The sequence below is a fragment of the Poecilia latipinna genome, unplaced genomic scaffold (assembly GCF_001443285.1).
Source record: "Poecilia latipinna isolate Pla-1442-1.1 unplaced genomic scaffold, P_latipinna-1.0 Scaffold2093, whole genome shotgun sequence".
Classification (NCBI taxonomy): domain Eukaryota; kingdom Metazoa; phylum Chordata; class Actinopteri; order Cyprinodontiformes; family Poeciliidae; genus Poecilia; species Poecilia latipinna.
In genome coordinates, this window is record NW_015114709.1 from 65,836 (window position 1) to 92,790 (window position 26,955).

The 26,955-nt window shown below is 38.0% G+C and overlaps 1 protein-coding gene and 1 long non-coding RNA gene across 2 annotated transcripts; one reads left to right on the forward strand and one right to left on the reverse strand.

Annotated features, from left to right (window-relative positions):
• LOC106936190 (threonine aspartase 1-like) lies at positions 1 to 23,884 on the forward strand. The gene is made up of 14 exons (XM_015017035.1): positions 1 to 205; positions 715 to 916; positions 1,574 to 1,641; positions 2,495 to 2,563; positions 2,921 to 3,041; positions 3,787 to 3,871; positions 3,947 to 4,026; positions 4,178 to 4,284; positions 6,326 to 6,445; positions 8,255 to 8,333; positions 13,159 to 13,269; positions 15,987 to 16,094; positions 16,892 to 16,965; positions 22,603 to 23,884. The coding sequence occupies exons 2-14, from the start codon at positions 787 to 789 to the stop codon at positions 22,693 to 22,695; spliced, it is 1,245 nt and encodes a 414-aa protein (XP_014872521.1). The 5' UTR covers positions 1 to 205; positions 715 to 786; the 3' UTR covers positions 22,696 to 23,884.
• LOC106936191 (uncharacterized) lies at positions 7,022 to 8,245 on the reverse strand. Its single transcript, XR_001422073.1, has 2 exons — positions 7,730 to 8,245; positions 7,022 to 7,411 (listed from the first exon to the last, which is right to left on the reverse strand). It is a non-coding gene; the product is annotated as an uncharacterized LOC106936191 (long non-coding RNA).
• Positions 23,885 to 26,955: the final 3,071 nt, after the last annotated feature.

A 26,955-nucleotide genomic window follows, 5' to 3' on the forward strand; every position in this document is an offset into this window, starting at 1 on the left:
TTAGCAACGAGAGTCTGAACCCGGAAGTGCTTTCGTGTGCTTCAGCTAACTAGCCATGGGCTGTTCTGGGGCACGAAAGAGTAAAAACAAAGTTTATTATGATTAAAAGTATGAGGACAGTTACTGTTCAGGTGTTTTATACCCTTGTCCGGTAATTTGAAGGTTAAGAGCCAGTTCTGTCGCTGATATGAGAGGAGGGAGAACTGTAAGTCGGAACAATTTCTTGTGTTAGCAAGCTTTTGGTTAACACGCTAAAGAAAACAACTTGTTAAAGTTTTAATAACTTATTTGTTCATTGTGTATTTTTATCCGTATAACAGACACATAACACACAAAAACGAATGGCAGTATGATAAGGCAAATTGCGTATGTCTGGAAAATATTGTTCGTTGCTCAAAAACATACGAATAATGTACATTTATACGTAAAAAATAATGTTTTTCAGATATTATCCATACAAATCATGACAATAAATTGCACGCGACTCATCAAATGCAGATTTAAAACTGCTTTTGGTTGTTAAAAGACTAGTGATTGTTTATTACAATGATTTATTCTAAGTAGAATTATAAATACCTGCTTGTTGCTTTGTGGCTTCACTGATACAGTGCTGTATACATTGCTTTGCAAGAAGTTATTATTGTTATTTAACCAGTCAAATAATTCCACTTTTAAATTTCGATGTTAATGTGTACATTTCTGGTCCTCTCGCAGGTACGCTATGAAAATGATTTTGTTAAGGCTGCGTGACAGGCAACGATAAGCTTGTGAAGTTATGCTGAGGGTATGGAAAGTTTAATTAATTGTACTGAAGAACAGCAGCCTTCTTCTGTGATGACCAACTCCTGGTACAATCAGGAAGCATGCAGGAGTCAAAAGGCAAAATGTGCTGGTGGATTTGTCCTTGTGCATGCAGGTTAGTCTGGAAAACACTAAAATATGTGTTTTTAAACCACACCTCCACTTTACTTAATTAAGTTCCCAAAAGGCATTTCATTTGCAACAAGTAGTTTCAGCCATCACACATTCACACAACCAATTAGACGAAGGGAAAAAAAAACATAAAGCTAAAATGAGACAAGAGGGGGAAAAAAGACTATTTAGAGATTATAGAATATCTACTGGTTTAGACTACTACAGTTAGTTAAACCTTCTTGTAATCCTATACTTATAAAACCTCTTGCTTAATGAATTATGTCACAGAAATCCTTTCCTCGTGAAGCCTTTATTTACCAGGCAATCACCCTCCAAATAAACATAAAATTCTGCAAGTATCCTGACACACCATTCATTTCTTCATATGTTTTCTCCTGTTTTAAAGTTGTTAGGAGTTGGCCACATATATATATGATGCACTTCACAATGTTTCTAATCTTGCTATTTTCTCTCCTATTAGATGAACTCAATTTAAATATGCAAAGAAATACAACAAAAAAATAGTTTTTTTTTAATCAACAAATAGCATTGGGTTTAGGATATTTGCAAATTGATAAATTTAGATTTTTCTTTTATGCAATACAACATCCCAAGTATATCACAGGTAGTTGAGTAATTTTTTATCACTTGCTTTCAGGAGCAGGTTACCACTCTGAATCTAAGGCAAAGGAATATAAGCATGTGTGTAAAAGAGCCTGCCAGCGGGTAAGTTTACTTTGTAAGTCTTATGTTCCTACACTGGATAAAGACTCACTTGGAACAAAAATAATCTGTCAGGAGATTGGTGAAATGGCAGAGAATATAGTAGAATTCTTATTGAAAGGCAACGTTAACAAATACAATGTGTAGAATACTATATCTGTTGCATATCGTAGACATATTCAGTTGATATTAAAACTGTAGCAACGCAGTTATTATTTTCAAACAGAAGAATGTTTTTTCCAAATGCGCAATTATTAAGCTACGCTCCAGGATGTAAAGAGCTTTACAAGTCTAAAGGCAGCCTTTGTGAATGAAGAAATCAGTTGTCAGTGATTCCGAAGTAATAAATCCTTCTTTATGTGTTTGATGTTACTAAATATATTTCTTCAAACTCAACCACAAATGCAACATATTTTCAGCACAATTCCAACATTTGTGTTGGCTGTTCTGTTGAGACGGTTGTGGTGGTCTCACAAGAGAGTTGTCATTCTCTGTCACTTCAAGATAGTTTTCAAGAATCCACTTCTGTTTAGACTGATTTACATACCATCTATTCACAATACAGACAAGGAGCCAAGTTTCACAGTTTTATTTTGTGACGTAGACGATGTATTTTCGCAACTGTAAATGAGTAGTTTATAATATTCCTAAAAAGCTTTCTTTGTGGATCGTTTTCTTTAGCACTGTTTAACATTTGTGTGCTGCTTCAGAATGGGGTGCTTTAGACACAGGGTACGTTTATGTTTCTCTGAATTAGATGCATTGTGTTTAACCTACAGTTATAGAATAATAGAATGCATAGCACCTATTCACCGTGATTTGTTCATTGTTTTAATTCAGTCATTATTTTTTCCAGGCTGTAGACCAATTGAGAGCAGGTGCACTTGCAGTGGAAGCTGTGACTGCTGCCCTGGTTGAACTAGAGGTTGGTTGAATAAAAATCATTTCATAATGTAAACGAGCTGGTTTGTATGACTTTGACATGCAGTAAGTGACATATAGTTATTTAAAACGACTGCAAGGATATTGTAGATACTTTTTTTTCTTAATCATTGCTTTTATCACAATAAACACTAGAAAATACCTTAACAAAAGATATTATCTTGCATGCTAGCTGACAAAAAGGATATTTTGACAATTTCATTTTTAGAAGCAGATTATAAATGAGCAAACTCTGTTGGGGTATTATCTTAAATAGTTAGTGACATTCCTTTCTTTAAATGATTTTTCTGCTCTAGATATTGTTTTTTGTTTACTTCCCCCTTGGTTTAATTGCTGTCAGGACTCTCCTTTTACAAATGCTGGCATGGGCTCCAACCTTAATCTATCTGGGGAAATTGAATGTGATGCAAGCATCATGGACGGGAAGTCGCTTCATTTTGGCGCAGTCGGAGCCATCAGTGGTTAGTTTCTACTCTTAACATATCTATATGTGTTTTAATATCCTCTCCAGTCTCTCACAACAACTGCAGCCGTTCATACAACAGCATTTATACAGTAATTTTTCCATCTTGAAAACACCTAGAACATTATTATTTTGCAGTTCATAAATCTGTATTTCCACATCTTGATTTCCCTTAGATTTAAACTCACTTGTACACTTGCAGCATCTTTACTGCATTGTTTTTATGCATGTTCTCTTACTGACTTTTACTTCCTTACATGACTATTCACATCTCTAGACATCTTCCCTTTTTTATTATTTTCCATGCACAAACTTTATTACATTTTTACAATGATTTTATGGTCAAGTTTCAATTCTTCCGAAAATAGTTTAATCTGAATGGGTGAAGAGAATCTGAAAGATATTCTCTATTGAATTTACCTTTAGATTTTGACTAGGTCATTCAAAAACATGCAGATATTCTGTTCTGAACTATTTAATTGTAGCCTCGGCTGCATGTTTAGGGTTGTTGTCCTTGTGGAAAAAGAGTTTTCACCCGAGTCTGAAGTAACAGGGTTTCTGTAGGTCTGCTCTTGTATTTAGCCCCATCCATCTTCCCATCAACTCTGACTAGGTCTACTCTCTAATTTCTGTTCAATAAAAACATCTCCACAACATGACGCAGGCATGTATCTCAATGAATTCATTACACTGTAATGCTCTGCTTAAATGAATGACTTCATTTGTTTTTTTCTTCTCCTCAGGTATAAAAAACCCTGTCTTAGTTGCAAGCTGCCTCTTGACTGAAGCACAGAAAGGGAAGCTCTCAGCAGGCAGAATACCACCCTGGTGACTATCAAGCCTCATGATCAAAGATCGGAACGTTAGTGTTTCCCTCTTGTTAATTCTGCTGTCTTTCTGTAGCTTTTTGGTGGGGCGAGGAGCACATGACTGGGCAGTGGGACATGGAATACCTCCTTGCCCTTCAGAGAAAATGGCAACAAGTGAGTATTGTTGAATTATTTATAAACATTTTTAAAAAATGTGAGAATTTGTATTTGACAGTGAATAAACCAATACGCCTTAAACGAAATTAGAAGACTTGCTCTACTTTATACGGATGCAATTGGGGCCACATTATTTTGTCACATCCAGAGTTCAGTTTATCTGCATACAAGAGGAACAAGCGAAAGATGGAGCTAGCAGAGAAAATGGACACAGGACAAAACCAGGCAAAGAAAAGACGACAATCAAGTGAAAACGTGAGTTTTTTTTCTTATCAAAGACAAAAGGGAACATTTGACTAGAAGTGAGTGTCCACACAACTCAACCATTTATCCAGTCATCAAGAAACTCAAGGAGAAATGTTTATTTGCGGTGAAGAAGCTTGAGGATGTCTATGAAAGTCTAGCAAGTTCTAAAACTGTCTCCCAAAGTCTCATTTCCACTCCAGAAATGAACTTATTTGTTGAGTGAAAATAATTTAAATCCCAATCTGCCTGGAGTATGACTACATTTGACTTTAAGCTGCATTTAGCATCACAACTGTAAGATGTGTAAATCTAGCAATTTACTTGTATGTTGCCAGGTCTTTCAGGAAGGAGTGCAGAAAAAAACAACTTTCATGTTAAAAGCCCACAGATTTCAAATCGCTGCGCTAAAAAGAATCAAATGTGTATAATTTGACTTTAGTGACTGGTAATTTGAAGGGAAATTAGGAAAAAATGGAACGAGAGATCAATGGGTAGAGTGGTGAGTGATGTGAGCGCTGCTCTGGTCTGTTGTAGTGAAGACACAGCTGAGCAGAAAGGCAACACTGTACCCTGATGTTCTCTTTATTGAACAGTTTAACAATTGTAAAGTAAAATGGTTCATTTCAATAAATTCTCGCACACCGCAAATTTTACTCTTGTGGAATTAACAGGATTTAAACGACAGAAAATAATATCTGCCTCCATTCTTTCATTTTATTCCAGTTCTTGTTGTTTTGTTTCATGTTACTTAGTTCTGTTTTATGGATGTTACACTACCTGGTGTAAAGTTTGGTAGCCTGTCAGTATTTACTGTATCATTTAAAACGTTCATTCTCATATGAACTCCCTGCCACTAGAAGCGGCGATAGAAAAGGGTGGGAACGTTTATCTTGGTTCACATGTGAATCTTGTGCAACGTAAATAAACATGTAGCATGCAAACTTCATCGGAATTACTTTTTAATCGTATTTTGGTTTAGTAAACCCACATCATAGTTCACTCACAAAATGTTCAATGCAAAATAAAACAAATAGCTTTTATGGGCTGCTTGTTTGTTCAAGTGACCAATGATTCAATGATGAATCTTTCTGTCAGATGGCTGTTATTCCAAAGGAAGTGTTTGTTTTTCTTTCCCAAACGCGTGACCTATTGGAAGATTAATATGTGACTATTTGATGCAGTGAAGAAATTATTCTTGGTTTTAAATTTGCAGTTGACATTTAAAAGGAAATTACCAGGTTTAATGTAACAACTTATTAGAAACATGGCCTGGGCTGCCTGTTTTTAATTTTGTGCACAATGTTCTTTTTATGCCTTCCTGACTCGTTGCCAAGCAATAAAATCTTTCCTCTTTTCCTCATTTTAATTCATGGCACAAGAAACACCTGTGTACTGATGGTGTATAGTTAAAAATGTCCAAGGAGTCTAAAACATATTGACATAATTTTTATTTTCCCATGTTTTGGAGCCATCATTTACAGCCATCCGTGAAAGGCACGGATGCTGTATTGCACAATGGTTTTTAATTTTGAAATTGCTGGCTCTGGCCTCGTTTTGGTCTTACAACCCCAGAGAGATGACTGATTCAAGAGAGCAGATGATGGAAGAGAAAAAGCCTCGCACTGTTTTCTTTTCTCGTTTCTTTCCTTTTTATTCCAAGGTTTAGTCAGGGTATTTAGGTTCTGGTGAACGTGGAATTGTGGTCACGTGTTAGGATGCCGATTTGCACGTTTCACATCCAGAATTTAATTCATCATCCACTATGGACTGATCGCAAACAAATCACTTCCGACACAAACCGTAATCAGGGAAAGAAAGAGCCAATTTAAATTAGAGCATAACATTTTTATTAAAGACAAAAGGGGAGGAAGAGGACTCAGAAATTCATGCTGTCCTTGCCTACTTTGTAAATATTCAAAGTTTTGTCTTTTGTGGGCTCTGAATGATTCGTTATTTATTTTTTGTTGCCCAAATTTTTAAGGAATTATTGTCATCTGTGTTCATGTTATTCCATCCACGCGAATAGTTTTTCTTTCCTGGTGTGATGTAGGAAAACGGCTCAGGGTGCCTCGACACAGTCGGAGCTGTTGTGGTGGACTCGGAGGGGAACGTGGCTGCAGCTGTGTCCAGTGGAGGCCTAGCTATGAAACATCCTGGAAGGGTTGGCCAGGTAGGATCACCCTCTTCTATCGTGATGATACATTTATTCTCATAGTGGCTTGTTTTTTAATATATACACTTGTTTCTGTTATCAACAGTAAGCACACAAAATTGAAATCCAAAACCCTTAATTCGACTTTATTTTTTCTTTATATAAGTAAAATCCACTTGTCCATTTCAAAATATATTTAAGTAAACAGATATAATATATTTTTCCCTAGTTTGATGTTGGCTTTTCTTACAGATCTAGACTTTCATGACTCTCCGTACCTAAGTTTTTGTAATCTTTTGGTGATGATCATAACCAGTATCTTCTGCTTCAACTGAAACATTTGGATTCATTGCTGCTTTTGGTATAATGGATAATTCATAGTTGAATATGACATCCATGGCCTCTGGGGCAGCAAAGCAGAACATTTCCTCCAGTATGACCATTTAACTCGATATGATGGCCTTCTCTAAAATGCTGCCTTTGATGTCGACTGTTGCCAGATAACTGCCTTTCATTTATGTTAGAGAACATCCCAACAGGTCTGTTTTTTGTTTATGCTGGGTTCACTGGGAAACTATTATTGCCCCTTTAGTGTTTTTTTTTTTTTTTTTGGCTAGCAGAGATGCAACGATCAGACCTTTGTGACCCATTTTCTTTCTCCAATTTCATAAAACTCTGATCTGCCAATATAGATTTTAACCTATTCTCATTTTCTTTCAAGATCTATGGGTAACAGCAATCAACCTATATTTCCATAATCTCATAAAAGATTATGTTTAGCTTCTGACTGGGAGGTCACAGCATAAAATAATGCAAGGATCCACTAATTGCTTGTTGCTGTATCTCTAATTCTCAAACAAGATTTCCTCCTGGCAGACATTTAGTATATTTTTTATGTTCCACAGTTACCAAAATTTTACTGATCAATGCGCCTTTGGAAAGCTGAAACACAGCAGCTTGGATATTTCAGCAAACAGCTGTTACCTGTTGTGATCTGTGTTTTTCTGTGTAGTTATTTTGAGATTTTCTGTGTTAGTCCTGTTTCCCTGTGAGTCTCTGTCCTGTCCTCCCTGTTGATTGATCCCAGCTGTGTCAAGTTTCCTGATTACCCTCCTGTATTTAAGTCCACCTGTTGTCTTTGTCTCTTGTCGGTCCTCGTCTATTGTCCTTCTGTCTGTTTCCAGTGCTACTTGTATTTATGAGTTTGCTCCCGATTCTTTATTAAAATGATCATTTTCATCATGACTACCTGGGTTCACCGGCATCTTTCTCACCTCCAACCACCGCACATCATGACATTACCGCTGAAGTCTTACAGCTTTCTGTTCACCTTTTTTTCTCCCTTTGCTGTGTTAGTCTGGCACTGCCTCAGCCTGATGTAATAACCCAAATAAACTTCTGGTTCCTAATGGATATTGCCTAAATTAATGAGAGTTCCTACTACAAATTAACTTACCAGCACACTAAATGTCTTTGTTTAACATGATTGCAAACGTGTGTACAGTAAATGTTTTACTTTGAGCCAGTTGAAAGTAGTCCTGGCTTTTGCTTTTCTTTAATGTAGGACAACTGAAAAATGGCTACAACATGAAACTTGAATAGATAAAGTTAGTAGAGTTGTTTTTCCTCAAACTAATTAGCAAACTTTACGCTCATATTCAGCCCTGAGTCTTGGGTCCGCTAATTAGGTTGAAATAATTACTGCAGCTTTCCTTTCTTGTTTTAATGCCGGAGGTAACATTTAAGTTTGTAATAGTTTTCCATTAAAGCTAATTCAGCAAACCCTTTCTTAATTTTCAGTCTTATTTCTCCCTGTTTTTATTCTAGGCTGCTCATTATGGATGTGGCTGCTGGGCTGAAAACGCCTGTAACATGAACTCTTACTCTACAGCAGTGAGTACCTCAGGTATAACCTCTTGTTCCACACAACTTTGCATTTCCTTAGGAGTTTGTGCTAAAACATGCAACAGTGCAGTGGCTCCGTTGTTTACCACTGGCCCATCTTTTTTGTTTTGGCCATGATGTGAATGAATAGACAGTGCTTTCCGATGACCTCTAAATTTTCCTGTTGAGAGATCCACATCAGTCACTTCCTGAGCTGATTGAGTCAACATACTCCACCCATAGTTAGCCAGCTGCATGCCAGGTGCATTACATAGCTGTGTGGATTTTTAGTGACATTTGACATGGGATACCTGCTGTAGATATACTAGGAGAACTGGTGCGAATCAAATACAATAATGGGAAACTCGCTAAGAATAGTCGTCTACATTTAAATGATCATATTTGACTTAACCTTCATGTGGGATATTTTTATTGGGACTTAAATTTCTATTTATGTGAAAAATCATGTCATTTTATTTTAATATGACCCACATATAGGTCTTTATCTATTTCTCACATGTGGCTATTTGCATATGTGTGCAAAATATATTAAGTAGGTATCATTAATGGTCGTAATCTGAAACTTGTACTCAGCATGGTGAAGGCGTAGCACTTTCTCCCCTTGGAGCGGTTGATTTGTGCAGATGTAAACACAGCAGACCAGCTGTGCATTGCATTGTTGGATACAGCAGAGTAAACAAACTAATAAACAAAGCTGTGTGTCTTTTTCGTAAAGCATGAAACCAAATACAGCCTTCAAGAGATCCAACCAAAACCATTCAGTATGCTACTCAGTCTTTCAACGGGACAGTGACTCTAGCTTGAGGTACAATGAAACGGGCAGATGTGTTTGAAAGACTTAGTTAATTTCCAGACATAAATCTTGTTAATCATTGATGGAAAAACCTAAAATCTGATGTTCACAGCCACTCTCTCTGGTCTGATTACGCTTGAACTATTTCGTGATATTGAACAACTCTGTCCTTAGATGTGCAAAGCTGGTAGAGAGAGACCCTGCTAGGTTTTAGGGAATTGCAGAGAAAAGTGGTTTTACAAGGTGTTGACTCAAGGGGACTGTTACTTACACATAGTTTACCTTCCACTTCAGAAATATGTGCTATTTTGTTTCGTTTATCAGACGAAATTTAAATAAAATGCAGGGTTTATTTGTGGTGATAAAATGACAAAATGGGGCAAACGTTGCATTGAATCTCTGTAAACTAAGCCCTGCCTTTCTTTGGCTTAAGGTAACAGCTTTTTACGTAAATAGGTCCTCTCCAGTCAAGAAAAATCCACCATCCAGAGAACAATCTTCCTTCTTTTGAGTAGATTATTGCATTTTGAGCAGCTGAAAGTCTGCTTTCCTTTTAGTCTTAGAAACCAAGTCAATGCAGTCTGGTTTTAAATTAAGGCTGTATTCTTTTAAGATGTGTAGATGTCTCCAGCATAGCTTCTGGGGAACATTAGAAGCCTTTTGATGTGGATCTGTAGCCTAATGCGTCTCAGTGCAGATGAGCTGAGTTGATCAGACAGGCTTCAGCTTGAGCTCTGTGTACTTGAACCTCTAATACGTCCTGAATTATGCACAGAGCTGACTTGATGGTGTGATCCACTGCAATTATTTGGTTGTTTTAAAGTAATAAACAAGAATCTCTCCAAACTTGCTGGCAGATCATGGTCATTTTCTTAAATATGGTTGGTATATTGCTCTCTAAGTGATCAAACAGGATGACAGATGCTCTCTACCTGCAGGTTAGAGGTGGTAGTTTTCTATGCATTTCAGCTGATTGCCGTGTACCTGTTGCATCTGAGCAGGCTGTTAGTAAAGGTTGGTCTGTTATCTCAGCAGATCAAGTGCGTGCGCCTCCTCCCTGTGTGTATTTTCGCTTCACCCTGTCTTACTATATTGTGGCTTCTTTGCTTTGATGTAACCAACACAAAGCCAGTCTTATGGGTTTGAAAAGCACAATGTGGGTTCCAGCTCAACACCTGTTTTTCATTTCCTAACTTGAAAGCCGTTTCCATCAAAAGAAACAGAAAAACAATATTTTTTAATTTGACACAAGGAGCGTGAACCTTACCCCTCATGTCACCCCTTTTTTTCACTTCACAAAGAGCCACACGCAATTCTTCCTCCACCACCACCTCTTCCTACTCCCCCTCTTCCCTTTTTCCGATTTAGTCAGATTTGTAATATGTGGCTCATCTGGGTCATAGTTTTATTACTTCATCTGGTCTTGGCTTTGCTGTGGTCACTGAGGCATCAGCATAGAAACAGATTTCATCTGCAATTACTAGCTCATTTATTTATTTATTTATTGTTGTGTTGCAAGTCTCAATTTTATATCCAGTTCTTCGTGCCACATTGATAATCTCTGGTTCCTTTCCTCTGCGAGGCTCTTTGGTAAGCTGCAGAGTCGATGGCGAGAGAAGCCCTCTCCTTTGCTTTAGCAAGAGCTGGAAATCCCTCCAGGCACTTGGCCTGCATAGTTACTAACCTGCATTTTGTTCTGTTGTAGTTACCTGGAGGTTTATGGGAGATTTAATTCGTATTTACAGAAACAATGAGGCTGTATTATTCCTCAGCCTTTATATGAGTTTTCACAAGCGCTCTGTCGTCAAATGGGTTTTATTTTCACTTTCAGATTCCTGTTCATTTTTCTGTTGTAATCATATGCTTTACTTTTCACAGATTTTCAGTGATGGAGTCAAAAATGTCTTAATTTTCTCTTAACACATCACTTGTTGTTGGTTAATAACATTAAATTGAAAAAAAAAAAAAAAAAAAAAAAAAAAGATGTAGTAGTGATTGTGCAGCTCACTACATGCTTTATATATTTCCTGCTTAGCCCTACAACGGTTCTTTCATCTTAAGTCTTTAATTAAAAGTATTTCCAGCTAGATATTAAAGTAAGTGCGAGAGTGACCGGATTTTTTTTCTGGTTCAGTAATGCCCATTCCTCACATATTGGTTCAAACAGCAAACCAGCTGGCTGAATGAAAAAACATTTTTTGCATACGAGAAAAGCAAAAATATTACTTCTTCAACAATATAAAGAAATATTTAAAAGTTTCAGTAATACGTTAGCTTGCGGTCTGCTTGGTCTGTTTTGTTTTTCTGTTACTCAAGTGATGTACCATTGTAAAAATGAAGTAAATACTTCACTCATCATGTCTACTTTGGAAAGCTTTGGGGGACAATAGCATAATCTGGGATGACTATGGTAGAAAATATTTGTATTCAACAACTTTATGTGTCTTAAAACTTTGTTGGGTTGACTGCCAGGATCTGTTGAAGAGCCTGTTTCTTTCATCAGTGTGATGATGGCAGAGACATATTCCAGGATGACGATGCCAAGATTCGTTTTGCTTTTCTTTCTTTTTTTTTAAGTGGTTAAGGGAAGACGAGACAGTATTTAAGTGCATGACTAGTGTACCACAGACTCCAGACAATGATCCCATTGAAAAATCTTTTGGATGCTCTGGATATTGACTTTAGGTTGCAATCCGACTCTCCCATCCCTAATTAGACCAACTGGAAAACAAATAGAAAAATGCTGTGACTTTGCATAATGCTCAGATTTTTAACCAGGGATGATTTTAATGGCTAGATAATGTACAGACACCACATGACAATTTATCACAATAGGTCTTCAACTTGAAAATGTCAAAAAAGTGTTTTTTTTGTTTGTTTGTTTGATTTTTAGAATTTTTTTGTTGTGCCAACCTTTTGGCATAATTTTGACTGGACTGCTCCTTTTGGCAATATTAGAGTTAGGTTAGCTGACTTTATGGTAAACTGCTCTCAATCCTAAAAGAGCCCATTCACTATCTGTTTGGTCACTGGACGACATTGAATTCTAGTTGAACTGAACTTAACCTTCAATTGGAATGAAAATGATGAACCAAGCACCAAGACTGCAGCTTTCTGGATTAAAACAATAAAAATCTAAATAATGGTGCCAATGTTCAGAAACGTTTTAAGGTATCCCAATGCAGCTTTGGATACTTTTTCACAGCTAAAAGAGTTATTGTGTTTAATTATTTGTGAAAGATTTCAAACTTAAGAACCAGTTGCCATTCTAGAGATTTTGAGGTTCATATTTCGAATTATGAAAACTACAAGAGAGCACGCCTGCGGTTCAGGTGAAGACCGCACAACCCATATACAGAGTCCTGAATCCTCTGTCGGCGTGGTTTTGAGTCCCAGCCTGTTGACCTTTGCCGCATGTCTTCCCCGTCTCTCACGACCTGCTTTCCTGTAGCTTCACGATCAAATAAAAAAGCCACTAGAGCCAAATAAATCCTTTATGCACATAAAAAAAATACAAGAAATTAGAAGTCTGAAAAAGGCTACAATATTGAGATAAAGAATGTGGAGAATTGTGTTTGATTTCTAATTGCTCCACTTGGAATAAAGAAAAATTCAAACCTAACCTTAAAGCCTCAGAGTTAATTTGACCTAAAAGCCATATACCTATTCCATATGTTAGAATGTTGTTGAAATACTTATTTTAGTAACTCCATCACCAAGTATAACTCATTATATGGGGTAATTAGACAAAGACTGATGTTTTAGCACCCTTATTTCTCTTCATCGTGATGGTTTTTTGCTAACCGCTAATAAGATTAGACCAGTATAAAAACTATTTTTAAAAACGGAAATGTGGACTTAATGAAAAGTATGCTTAACACTTGCTTAATTTCAAAAGCTATTTTTAATCTGACAAACGAGACTCATCAGTATATATATATTCAAAATTTTTTTTAAAGAAGACTGTAGTCTAAATCTGTGATAACTAAAAAGTGTTAACCACGTTTGGTTTTCGCTGTGTGTGTTTTGTCAGGGTGTGGAGAGCATCTGATTCGCACCATGCTGGCTCGGGAATGCTCCACTGCCATGCAGTCTGAAGATGCCCACCAAGCGCTGCTGGAGGCTATGCAAAACAAGTTCATCAGTGAGTCACCCGCTTGTGCCTTGATGACCACTATTTTCCAAACACACACATACATACACACGCACACACATTTTCTGCAAGACAATGCTGCGTTTTTGACAAACGCATTGAGGGAATTAAACAAGCAGATGTTCCTCCCCGTGAAGAATGAGTGAGCCACCAGAAACGTTTAAAAAAAGAATCAAAAGAGACAACTTTTAACGTTTTATTGTTAAATAGTAAACTGATGTCCCACACATCACAGACGATGGCCGCAGAAGATTTAAGAAGACATGCACGTTTTGTTGCGTGCTTATTTGAAGGTGTAATTTTGCTGAGTTCCCTGAGGTGGCCAGTTTTAGAGATCCTCGTTAAGTGTGTTTGCTGTGCAGTGAATGACCAGTCTGTGCTAGAACAGAGGAAACAAAGAAAACACAAGTGGATACATGTGGTGGTTTCAGCCTTGTTCTGGCCTCTGAAAGTCCATCTATGTCTGGCTCTGTGATGTATTTGTTTTCCAACACTGAGGTCAGTTTGAAGTTATTTCATGTTTCTGTCTGAATTCACATCAGGTTTAAACACAGCTCCATAAATCTTTATGGCAGTGCGACTTAATCAAAGCTACGTGATGGGCTAAAATCGACTAAACGTCTTTGAAGCCATATACATCAGATTTTATATGTTAAGGCAGTAAAAATGTCAAACTTGTTTCACTAATTATTAGGGCCATAATTAGCCTTTTTTTTCCTCTCTCTCTACAGTTTGGAAAGTTTTGAAGGTAGGGAGGAATTCAGTCCGGAAAGACGGTTCACCCTGGCTCTGCCTCTATCAACTTTTCACTTTTCACTAACATGGAAAGTACATCAGTTCTTCTGTTTATTCTTTGTGACTGTCAAAGAACCATACAGACAGGTCCCACAGTAATTGCATTCATTCCAATTGATACTAGTTACCAAACAGAAGCCCTGACCCATGAGTACTTTCTATTTCAGAGAAAAGTAAGGAGTTAATGGCACCAGGAGCTCCTTTTAGGAGATAATCACATCTAATGCGATTTAATAGGTCTTAGCATGAACAAAAGCACATGTAGTTGGTCACAGTCAATAGCTTTGTCTAGGAGAAAAAGGTTCAACACTGAAAGGCAAGAGTATCACCTGTAGAAGGAGAATGTGAAGTTGTCTCCAGATCTTGGATCAAATCAGAGTCGGCAGTTCTCCCAGTGCATTTATATGTTGAAATAACCCTTTTTGAGCTTTGCTCATTTTTTTTTAAACACACTGCTGTTACTTTGAAGACAACTCTTACAAGGTAAATTCTGGGTGTTTGTGTGCCCTGCAACCAAAACCGAAAATTACTGAGCCATTGTTTAGCAAGTAGAAGTGACAAACACATACCAGCATTCTGTTTCCCAGCCCAGACTGAGACTTTAGAGCCAAGGGAACATCATAAGAAGGAGACAAACGTTTTTGAAGGACACAAAAAGAGCACTGAAGAGCAGACAAAATATTTTCATCAAATAAAACATTTGGCCCTGTTTTTTTTTTTTTTTCTTTTTTCTTTTTTTTACTTTTCTTGCTCCTGTTTTAAGACATGTCAAGTTATGCAGCAGTTGTTTGTAGTCTGTTCCTTTTACACACCAGGCTTTTTTGAATTTATTTGCACCACACCAAGATCAGCACAACTCATTCAGATTTGCAGTTTCATCATGCAACAAATTAGGTGCTTCTTTTTTCCTATTTGTTTTTTAATGTGAGGTGGGATAACTATTTTCCCTGTTAATTTTGTTGTTATTATTGCGCATATTACCTGTCATTATCCCTTTCATTTTGCCCACATGAAGGCAGTGAAATATTTTTATTTAGCAGACTGCTAAAGAGGATAATTGCATCAGAAGAGAATAATCATTTCCAGTTGTTTAACTTGGCTTTAAAAAAAAAAAGCAAATAACTCAACGGGGAAGAAAGGTTTTCAATAAATCCCTTTCATTTGATTAAAGGGACTGGGGTATGTGTAGTCCACACCAAGGTTTCAATAATTGTTTCAAAAAGTCAGGCAGAAAAAATATGCCTCTGAAGTTCAATACTCCTGGATTTAACCCAATGCTAGGGGCACATTTAGGACTGATGGTTCAAGGAAATCTTTTCAAGTTTAAAGCTTATTTACATTTTGTGGTAGTTATGATTTAATAAAAGCGAGTCCTTTCTGAACACGAGAGCCGCTTAACGTATCAATGTCAGTCTATGATTTGTCTGGTTAATAGCTTTTTTACTACTTTTACTACTAGCAGCCACATAAAGTCGTTTATGCACTGAAACTTACTGATATCTTAAAACCTTTCCAGAATAAAGGGTTTTCTGTGAAAATAGAACACAGTAAAACTGGTAAGTCTCTTTACTTTCAGTTGATTAGATCACTGATACCCAACGTTGCAGTCAGGACCCTACTTCTGGTCAACAAGTATAGAAATTAAACTAAGCAACAAAAAGTGGTGACGCATATTTACGTTTTAATATTTGAGGAAATCAAACTGGCTGCTGGCCATCGAGACTGTTTGTGTTATTATACATCAATTATATACCCACTGCACAGTTTAGGCATTAGATCAATCTGCTATTGTCTTGTATCCTTTTTTTTTTGTTTTGTTTGTTTCTTTGTTTGTGTATGTCTTTCTAAATTATTTTGATTGAAAGAGATGCCCTGTGGTCACAGATAAATATTCTGGCCCTTTCCGTTTTTAGGCTCACCGTTTCTGGCCAGTGAAGATCGTGTTCTGGGTGGAGTTATTGTCTTGAGATGCTGCAGATGTGTGGAAGCACAGCCATCTCCAAATATTGAAGCCGCAATGGGTAAAGCATTAATACTTGCATCTCTGTGCACAGATCCGTTCCTCTAACACCAGTTCTGACTGTATATATATATATATATATATATATATATATATAAATTAACGCATGGTTGAATGAGTAAAAGTGGGAGGAGATGCCGCGGCTTTCCTCGCTGGTGGTCTGAGGTTTAACTTGTGCAGTCAGGCTCTGGTTTCACCCCCTTCATCTCAGATTCAAACTCAGACCTCCCACTTTGGAATCAACTGCTAATCTTTGCACAAGTGGCTCCTTCTGAGAACTGCTCAGTTTGACTGTTTGTGTTCGTGGATCCGGTTTCTCTACCTGCAGCTTTGAGACAGAATCGTCTCTCTTCTGCTGGGCTGAGATCTTAAGATCAAAATCAGGCTGAAATGTTTCCAAAGTTGTGACCATTTCTCACTACTTTGGCACTTGGCAAAATGTAATGTTTACTGGTTTTCTCCATTGTTGACTGCGTGGTGTCTTTTATGGCCGTTTATTTTTGTGTTTTTATTATGTAAAGCACTTTGAACTGCCTTGTTGCTGAAATGTGCTCTATAAATAAACTTGATTGGTTGACTTCATAACTGTTGACGTAGGAATTAACAGCATGTCACGTTCTTCACATTAGAACGGTAAAATGGTCCATTATCACAGATTTGCTTCTAAACTTCTGTGTCTTTGTGTGATATGTTGTAGGGCTTTTAGATTACGTACATTTTGTATGCTAAAAGATGCCTTATGTTATTTATTCTGGATAAGCTCAGCCCTGTTTTATGTTTTTATTGTTCACTCCACAGTGGAGTTCCTGTGGAGTCACACCACAGAGAGCATGTGTGTTGGCTACATGTCTGCCCAGGACAGCAAAGCAAAGGTGAGCTTTTGAATTGCCTGATAATGTAAAATATATTAATATTAGTATATAGAGTAATATATTTAATAACACTTGTCCTACATCAGAATTTTACAGATTAGAAAAAAATATTTAAAAAATAGCTTTATGTCAGTAATATTACACTATAAAAGCCAAATGACTCCTGTGTTACAATTTGTTAATGTAAAAGATAAAAACAAACAAACTCCTCAATTATTCTGTAGTGCAAGCTGTGTTTGTTAATGTTCCTGACATGCTCTTATTCTTTCCTTCATTATATGTGAACTTTATGCTGCAATTTAGTAATATCTTCGGAAAACCTTCATCCTCAGCCAAGTGTTTTGTTACTAGTAGGGATGCACCAATAAAAATTTTGTGGCAGATTTCTGATACTGATTTTAATTTATTCAGATTTTACTTTAAAAACTACAGCCACCATGCTTGTCTCTTTAGCCTGCTTTCAGTGAAGGGTGGTTAGTTATTTATAGGAGGCAACGTCACTCTCAGTATGTGATAGTGGAGTCATAGCTCCACAATCTGTTTAACAGAAAACAGTACCTTAAAACTGATACATGCATTCACAGAATACTACCATTAAACTTAAAGTTTTATTGCTTATAGACATTTTAGCAAAATTTTATGGCTTCTAAGAGCATTAGGGCTTTCTGATACAGTCTTCTGCATGATCTCTGTATCACAGTCTGGATCATATTTCTAAGTGTTTGCTTTCTGTGTGCTGTCCCGCCTTCCTCAGCTGTACCGTTCTCTTCCTCGTGGTTTGACTTTCTCTGATCACAGCCTTTAGGGTTTGAACGTATCCTAAAGGTTACTGAAACTCGTCCATCAGTGTAATTTCCTGCAAATCTCTATAAATGTGCATGATGCCTAATATATTTGTCTGAGTGAACAAGCAGGCTTCTTCAGAATCACAATACATCAAACAAGGTACTTTAAAAAAAATAAAGCACGCTTATTTCATTATAAATTCATGATTTATAATGAAATTATTCACTATGCTATTCACATTCAGCAGTAAAAAGTTACTTGCGTAAAGTGCAGCTTTAGGAGTCAGCCATCTCTGAATCTCCTGGGGCCCGGGTGTCCACTTCCTCTTCAGGGACCAGTGGTGATTTTGATATTGGAGAGCGCAGCCAGGATCACAGCTGCTCCACCAAACCTCACACTGCCTCTGCTGGAGGGCGACTGTGGGATTCGAGCTGTGCCTCTTGTGTTATGCCATCTGCACACCAGAGCAGCTGGCTTTTCTGTCCGTCATGCTCCTTCATCGGGTGCAAAACAAGATTTCCCTCGCTGATCCCCAGCTGGGACCAGAGATGTTTTCTGCTCAGTGCCTACATACGTTCATTAAAGGGGTACCATGGTGAACAGCATCTGTTTTCTCTCTCCCGTCAGATGAAGTTCAAATAGCAAGAGATAGGAACTTTAAAGCGTTCAGACTGCAGTCCCAGCTGCTGTGGTCTGCTATAGAGGCCCACGAAGTGCCACCTGCATGGCCATGACCTTGATGGTAAATCTGTGGGAATCTTCAAACTTGGAGAAGAGTAGAAGCAGAAGTAGTTTGGAACAAAGGGTGCCAGTGTTGTGCTAAGTCCTTGTTTAAAACAAATTGAAGTTTAAAATAACAAAACTCTTGCAAAACATGTATTTCTCACACCATGTTTTCATGCACAGTTTTCTGAGCTCAGATATTCACTGCCTTGGCTGTGAATCTTCAAACATTCCTTCCATTCCTATTAGCTGACCATTTCTGCCCAGCCAGAGTTCATCTTTCTCTGATTAAATGTGATAAAACATGAAAGGTGCTTTTGCACAGCAGCGTGAGTATTTGGTAAAGAGGTCACTGGGTTTCTGGTGTCTTTTGAATTGTTTTTCTTCAGATAGCTTAGTGTTTGTAGAAAACCAGACAAAACAACACTGTATATAGGGAGCAGTTCTGACCTGAAAAATACCACTAGCCAGTTGTGATTGACCAGATATTTTACCATGACTAACAAAATTTTAAAAAAGGCTAAATTTGACTCTTCTTTTAGTAACAGACTTCACACTATGTAGTCTTTAAACACTTAATATGGTGGGTTTACTGGTAGGACAAAAGAGTGAACGTTTTGGTTTCTGACCAAACATTTTCTGGTCAAGGCCAATCTGGTGCATATTTTCTCAACATCTCAGCTAAGAATGTTGATTTAGCATGGATTGTCAGGCACTTGTACGGTCGTGTTATATTTTTTCCCATTTCTATCAGATATCTGTTAAACATTTAGTCGTTCTCTTGTCTCTCCACTTTTCACTGTGACATAACGAGTGTTTTCATGAGGAAGAGCATCTGGTTTTATTCAAATATTCACCTGAATTTACCCTGAATTCAATCAAATGATGTTTTGCAAATCTACAAACCATTGGTTTAGACTGAATTTTGTTTTCTGATCACCTCGGTTGAATAAAGACAAAGAATGACAACAGTAAAACCTCACACAGAGCTTTGTTTTCTCCTCTTTTACATCTTAACCACTATAAAGATTTTCTTCTTCAATTGTGTAAAGCCAGAGAAAATCAAAAAAGCATGCACGCTTTTCTGGATATTATTTATTTTATATCTTTAAAAAAAAATAAAAAATTCATCTTTCAATGAGTTAAAAGTTAAAATAGCATATGATTGTCTTTGTAGTTATTCTAAGAGGGAAAAAATCTGAAAACCACAACAAAAAAACAAGAGCTTGGTCATAGAGCTACATTTATCCTTTCGTGTACACTGTGGTGTTAATGTGTGGCTTCTGTAACTCTTAAACACATTTATGTCAACAAAGAATGTTGTTTTTCTTAAACATTTGAACAATGAGCTGTCCTGTTCATGCTATATTTTGACACAGCTGCTGCCCTGTCATGTGGTTACTTTGGTCACCGAGTAACAAGTTGTAAACAGGTTTGCATGCCTTCTTTCTTTCCTACTTCATTTTGCTTCTTTTTTGAAGCTATTTTTTTTTATACAGAAGTTTTGCATGTTTCTTAAACAGAAATTCTCTGTTGGTCAATAGCAGTGGTGGCTTGTGAAGGAAATGTTAACATTGACACCACTGACAATCCTAAAAACCATATTCTAGCATATTTACACTTTCTCCTTTTTAAATAGGGCTTGAGCGTGTTGTTTATGACAGATATGATACAACACCCTCAAGTATGCTATACAAACATGTCATTTGGGCCTAAAGTCATTTTGGGCTTTTGATTCCCATGAAATCAACATTTCATGCACATCCATTTGTTGTATTCCCAATTTCTTTGCACTCTGCAGTACCAGGTGACCCCTCATTTTATATACGGTGGTGCCATTTTCAAGGCTGGCTTCCAAAGGCTAGCAGTGTATCAGACTGAGCTTTTTAAAGCAGGTTTTGTGATATTAATATGTGTTGAAATACCCTCCTTAATGCAAGTAAAAGCAAGCGAGTTGGTCTGTTTAGGCATTTTTGTGCTCGAAGCTGTTTTCAGAGCTTAAATGAAAATCAGACTTGTCCCAGACATGTTGCAGCGCTGCTGCCTGTATAAATGCATAATGTGCAACATTTACTCAACATTTCCTGCATTTTTTTCCCCCCAGCTAAGAACAAAGCCCTAAATATCAGTATTTGGGGTATTACTAGCCAAAACAAGCCATTAGAGAAGCATTTTATATTTGCTTGACATACATGTTAATCTCCTTTTATGAAGTGTAAAGCCTCCCCTTTATCCTCAATGGATGTTTGTATAAAACAGTTTTCCTCACTTGTTTGGCTATAAACTCCAGATTGTTGCTGCTCAGTAATGCTGCCCTTTCTATCTTATAAAATTAACATCCCCGTTCTTTTCTCGTATTTTCAGATTCTGTATCTTGAGGTGTTTACGTCAGACTAGCGTCATTACTTGACCCTGTTGCTTTTAACAGGACACAAGCCTCACATGTATTGATGTAAATATATTATAGGTTTAAACTGTCTTTGTCTGTCAGCCTTATGAATTCAAGCAGCCAGTTAACTGTGCCCTGTGGGGATTTTCAGTGGAGTATTTGGTGTGAAAACTGTTTTGCACTGGTCACAAACATCAAAAGGAAAACATTTAGTTTAAGTTGATCATGACTCATTCGAGGACTCGAACAGTTCAAATGAGACCTTCCTTTAACCTCATTTTCACAAGATGAAGGGAAGAAGATGAACTCAGAGGCGCGTACGAGGCATAATGGCCTCCTGAGAGTATTGCCATGTGTGGTTGACCTTGTCTGGCTGCTGTCCCATTGTAGTGACAGTTGCCCTCGGGCTGCTCAGGGGAATAGTCTGAGCCGACACCAAACAGCACCAGTCGAATCTTGCATCTGGATGAGTTATGTGGGACCAGCTCAGTGGCCTGACTCATCAGTTGGATTTTCTTCTCCCCCAAGAGGAAAGGAATCAGCGTTAGCCTTTCTGCCAAGAGAAAGGAAGGAGGATGACAGCCATTAATGGCACATGGAGGGGGGGGTCGATGACCTGTGATCCCCAGATGGAAGTATCACTCATGCCTTCACAGCTGTGTTTGCGACTTTCTTACAACTTTTCGGTCAGTTCAAATTGAAAAAATACAAACACGATGATGCTGACTGAATATCTTCAGGGGATCTAATCACACATGGCAAGTTACTGAAACGCTTCCAACAAATAAAATAAATGCAAATTTGTATTCTCTGGACATTAATAAACAGTCCAAAATTCTTTAAATTAACCAGTTAAATGAAGTAGTTATAGCTTTTTAAATCTACCGGTGTGTCTCTGTAATGTGCACATTTTGAGGTGATTATCTTTCTCTTTCCTGTGTGATTTTTTTAAAATTTCAAGTACTATCCAAATGAGATGATTATTTGTTATAATTGTCTTTGTTAGTAATATATTTTCTCAGTTTCTTTCTGGCCCAGCTTGGTAAAATAAGGTTGCTAAGTACAACTCTTCACTGTTGGGAAAATTAACATGTAATTTTTATTTAATTTTTTAATTTTTACAACTGACAATGACCTGCTAAATTACTCATAACACTGCTAAAGACAGCCACATAGTTTTATTTGGACACACACTGCCTACTTGTAGCTCATGGATTTACATGGTTGGAGCAAACTGGTAACATACTTCTCTGTGGCAAACAGTGACAGGCAGAACCAGTGGACTAGATGTTTATATCTCCCAGTGTTTGAGTTGAAGTTTCCAGGTTTGAGCCTCATTGTTTTTTCTGTGTTGTGATTTACTGATTATTCACCCATTTGAAGAGTTTCCCAGAGAAAGTTGGCTCAAAAACAATCACTGGAATAGGTTTTCCCAGTGGTGTGTTTTAGAGGCTTCACCCTTCCACCTCACCTGAACCAAATGACTGAATTCCCTCATCAGCAGGTCATTCAGCTCTGCAGAGGGCTGCTAATGAGCCATTCATTTGGTTCAGGTGTGTTGGAGAAAGGAGGCATCTAAAGTCACTCGCGTGGGCTGGAGTTTGGCACCTTTACGTTCAACCAAATTAGAAATGAAGCCTGGTGTGAGTCACTCTGTATTTTAATGGGGTTTTTTTTTGACTTGTACTTAAAATATACTGGGGTTTTTAAAAGTGTTTTTTATTTGTTGTTGCCTGCAGACTCACATATCCAGATTGCCTCCTGGAACGGTTCCTGGCCAGTCTTTGGCCATCGAGGGAGGGGTGTGTCGGCTGATGGGCGTGGTGGATTGAACCGCTTTCCCTCCTCTCTCTCTCTTCTTCGGGGCTTCCTTAGCAATACTCCTATACGAACTCAGACAATGCACATACAGGCACTCACACATACGAACAGCAACCCCCAACTTCCCATAACCTTTGCGATGCCAGAGATAATAAGCTTTCATTGTTTGAACAGGTGTTCAGGAAGAAGTGATGAGCGATAGCTACTACTTAGTGCACTTATAGGACTTCCCTTTGCCGTTGCCGACCTCCAGTATGCATTCTATGCCAGTTTACCCTCCAAGCTCTCCAGTGTCACCTGGAATAAACTTGATGCATCATTACATTGATGTACCATTACTTTTCTTTGATACTTTTTGTTTCCCCCCAGCTAATTAATACCTCCCTGCATTTTGTACAAAAGCTATAATCTAGGGAAACAGGGTGGATGCTATATTGTGTTGCAGAAGAGATGTGACTATTTTCACATTTTTTATAAATTTCAAATCCATGATATTTTTTGCTTGTTTTCAAACAACAATGTATGGAATATGTAAAAGTGCACCTTTTGAACTGTCTGCTACTCAAGATTTTTGCTTGCAATAATTTAGAGCCTTTGGTTTTTAACAATAATAAAAAAAAATACATTAGTTTGTTATGTAACCACCTGTACTGTTAAGACTCCAGCATTATTTAAAATGTAGCATAACGCTTATTTTCTATCATTTCAGGCATTGAATGTTTTGCTTCCTTTATAAAATGTGCATACATAAATACTGCATGTCTAGAATGAGCGACTTTCTCTTACCCTGTAGTTACAGAGTTGATCTATAAGGAGGAAGCCGAGCACTTCCAGAGTGACAACTGTTACTTATCATTTATAAATCACATTTTATTTTTCCGCAGTCCCACTGGCAAAGAGGCTGTATTTTCCTGCTGGAAGAATCCAGCTAAAACAAATGTCTATGTCAGGCCCATGAAATGGGGCTGTTGAATTGTACTTGAAAAGGGTGACTGTCTGAACAATCACCCTTTTTCCCCAACTACATTGGGGACAATGGGGGTTAGCTGATGTGCTTATTTTACTTTATTACTTAGTAACATGAAAAAAACTCCTGTTGATTTCTATATAGAAATTATATTGAATTGTATAAGCTTTGCAAACCATATATGTGCAAAACTCTGCAGTGCTGAGAAACTGAATAAAATCTACCTTGCTACACTTTTGTCTGTGTTTTAACACCCCAATATGAAATGAGTTTTTCCAACTGTGTCCATCAAACAATCAATCATTTCCCGCTTAATCCAGGGTCGGGTCATAGGGGCAAAAGGCTGTTTTTTTTTCTGTACGTAAAGTGTGTTTTAAAGTTACTTGCTTGATTTAAAACCCAATATAAATATTTAGTGGGATTTATTTATGTTTTCATTCAAGATTTTTGGGCTTTCTGGCTTTAAAATATGATGAAATGTGGCATTTTAAAGAAAAAAGGAGTTTGAGTAGCTGCTATGTGACGTAATAACCCTACATAATTAGCTGCTTTAAATATTGATAAGTCCTGCAGATCAGTTCAGAACTGATGCAACTAAGTTGATTACTTTTTGGACAGCAGTCAATGTGGAGCTCACCACAATGAAAAAACATGGTCTGACAATTGGCCTACAATGTAACTGGAAAACAAATCAGTAAAAAGGATTGTAAATAAAAAAAAAAGTGCAATAACCTGGCATGAATAAGTGCGCACCTACTAGCTGGATGAACAGTTTTTGATGTAATTTCTACATTTTATTTTCTTCACCATTAGTTTTGGTGAATCTGATTAATCTGGAACAAAGATCTGCTGTACTTGAAGAAGACAGTATTATACATGTTAATAAAAACATGCTTCAACAAAGTATTACCGTAGTTTCATTCAAAAGTTTTGGGCTCTCTGCCTTTAAAACATTAAGCCAGAAAGCCCCAAAATTTTCAGATCTGATTTTTTTTCTCCAATCTGAATCGTTCAGGGTAAATGACACTTTATTTGGGGAAAACAAATCTAGCATTTAACATATAACAGGGCTCTTTACTTCTGAGAGCCAAAGAGTATGCCAGAAAAGAGCCGAACATCAAAGTAGCTGAGGTGTTTGTGATGTAATAACAGTAAGGAAGCAGCTCGCTTTCTTTTTAAAATCAATGTAATATTCCAGTGCTTTTTGCTTTCCTCTTTTCTTCTCGTCGTTCTGAACCTTTTTACAGGCTGGGAAGTCTTTCTAGCAACACTTTGTCCAGCTGCTGCTGACTCTGGATTGTGGCCATTGTGGTGTCTGAGAGGTATTTGCAGCAGAACTGTGAAAAGATTCATAATTCACCGTTTGAAAGTAGAAATGCGTCAGTGTCGGTGCCTTATGCCAGATTGTGAGATCAGCCCACATAGTGATGATATGCAGTCAGTCTGCCCCTAAGGTGTAATATGTCACAGTTGTTTGGTGTCACTAAGGCGCAAAGTGAATTTGGGAGGTCATAAGTGTTGCATGTTAGCGAAAAGTATGCTGTGTGTGTTGTTCCGCAGCCACCTGTCCTCAGTTTGATGTTAAAGGTCCATCTAAAGGGAGACTGACGTAACCGCTGACAGTAACCCTCCCATACACTCACAACTTTCCACCGACATGATTAGCTGCGTGTTATGAGAGAGCGAGCGATTTTCATCAGGGCTAATCTGTGCCACTGGGGAACCTTCCTCTCTACTCACCGTGGAGTTTTCGTCTTCGCTCTGGATCCCGTCAGCTTTGAAAAAAGACCCCGGCTCTTTAAAACGCGGACCGGTCCTGAGCCATTTTCCGTGTGTCCAATGCCATGCGTTCAGCAAAGCTCTATAAATGCAAAACAGACATGAAGCAAATAAAGATCAAAGGCAAGCAGCCTTGCCTGTCTGCCCTGCTGTCCTCAACATGCCAAGCGGTGCTGTCACCGCGGAGTCACGGCCGCGCAGCTTTTTGTTCCTCATGTTCGCTGCCCCTTCACCACCTCCAAGACACCATTCCGCCTCGGCATTGTCATACCAGCCGCCCTTTGTGATGGCCTGGTTAGTCAGTCAAAATCTAGATTTAAAATCAAACCATGTTTTATGTTTTTCCAGATGTCTGCAGCCGACGTTGCACAGTGTAGAAGACATTTGGGTTATCACAAACAAAAAAAAGGTCTGGAATCGATGCCTTTTCCTTTGAGCCCGAAAAAGTTAATCTATACCCTGAAACATTGTATACAGTTTCTTGCAAAAGTATTCCTGTGCCTAGTTTTTTTTAAAGTATTTGTCATATTACAATCATAAACTTTTCTTTTTGATTTTTTATGCGATAGTCCAAAAACGGGCCTGTAGATTTTCCACATACAGACGTGCAAAGCAGAAAAGTGTGTTTTGTACCTGTATTTACCTCATACTTTCTCTGAAACCACTAAACAAAATGCAACCATTTGCCTTCAGAAGCCGCTTAGCATATTTAAGTGTCCTCCTGTGTGTATAAATGCAGCATTTCTGAGAAAGATAGTTGAACATTTGCATCAAAAAGGTGATGCAAAATATTCAGCGCCAGGGGGGATGCACATAACAATTCTCAGATTTGTCTGCTAGTAAAGTCTCCTCCCACTTCACAATTAGGAACTACTTTGCGTTGGTATACGAGATGAAAATCTTTGGTTGAGAGAGTATTTCCGCAAGGAGCTGTAAGTGAAAGCAGGTGCTTGCTTTTATACGGGACCTGCCAGCAGCAGGTGCCTGTAAAACCAACCCAAACATCTAACAAGTCAAAGAAATTTGATTTGCCATTTTCTACGTTTCATTGTGTGGCAGCAGAGCTCTGTTTCGCTTTCCGTGCCCTCTCAGGTCCTACACTTGTACTTGTCCCGTTTGCTCAGCTGTATGCCCATATTTGCTCCCCCCCTGACCCCCACAGCTTACTCCTCCCCTGTGTTGCCGTGCCAAAGATGTGAGCTGATGGCACGGTGCCTGCTTTTTTTTTTTTTTTTTTTTTTGCAGTAAAGTGCCGGGGGTGACGACTGGGGGTGGGCGGATGAAAGATAAGCAAGGTCCGGGTCCAGGACAGCCCTTTCAGATTAGAAGCCGAAAGAAAAACCTTTTAATTAGGTTTGCCATGAAGTTAGGGCCCTGCGGTATTGCGGCCCAGACACTTCCTGCATTGTGCCACACCACCCATAAAGCGGCAGTGTAAGGGAGCGAGTGAAAGAAAGTGAGGGAAGTGAGACTAAAAATGGCTCGGCCACATCTGCAGCACACCCAAAACAAAGAGATGTCCCTG

Coding starts and splice junctions, on each gene's coding strand:
- LOC106936190 (XM_015017035.1), top strand. CDS start 787: ATGGAAAGTTTAATTAATTGTACTGAAGAACAGCAGCCTTCTTCTGTG. Junction 2,564..2,920: donor CTGCCCTGGTTGAACTAGAG/GTTGGTTGAATA, acceptor AATTGCTGTCAG/GACTCTCCTTTTACAAATGC. Junction 16,095..16,891: donor AAATATTGAAGCCGCAATGG/GTAAAGCATTAA, acceptor TTCACTCCACAG/TGGAGTTCCTGTGGAGTCAC.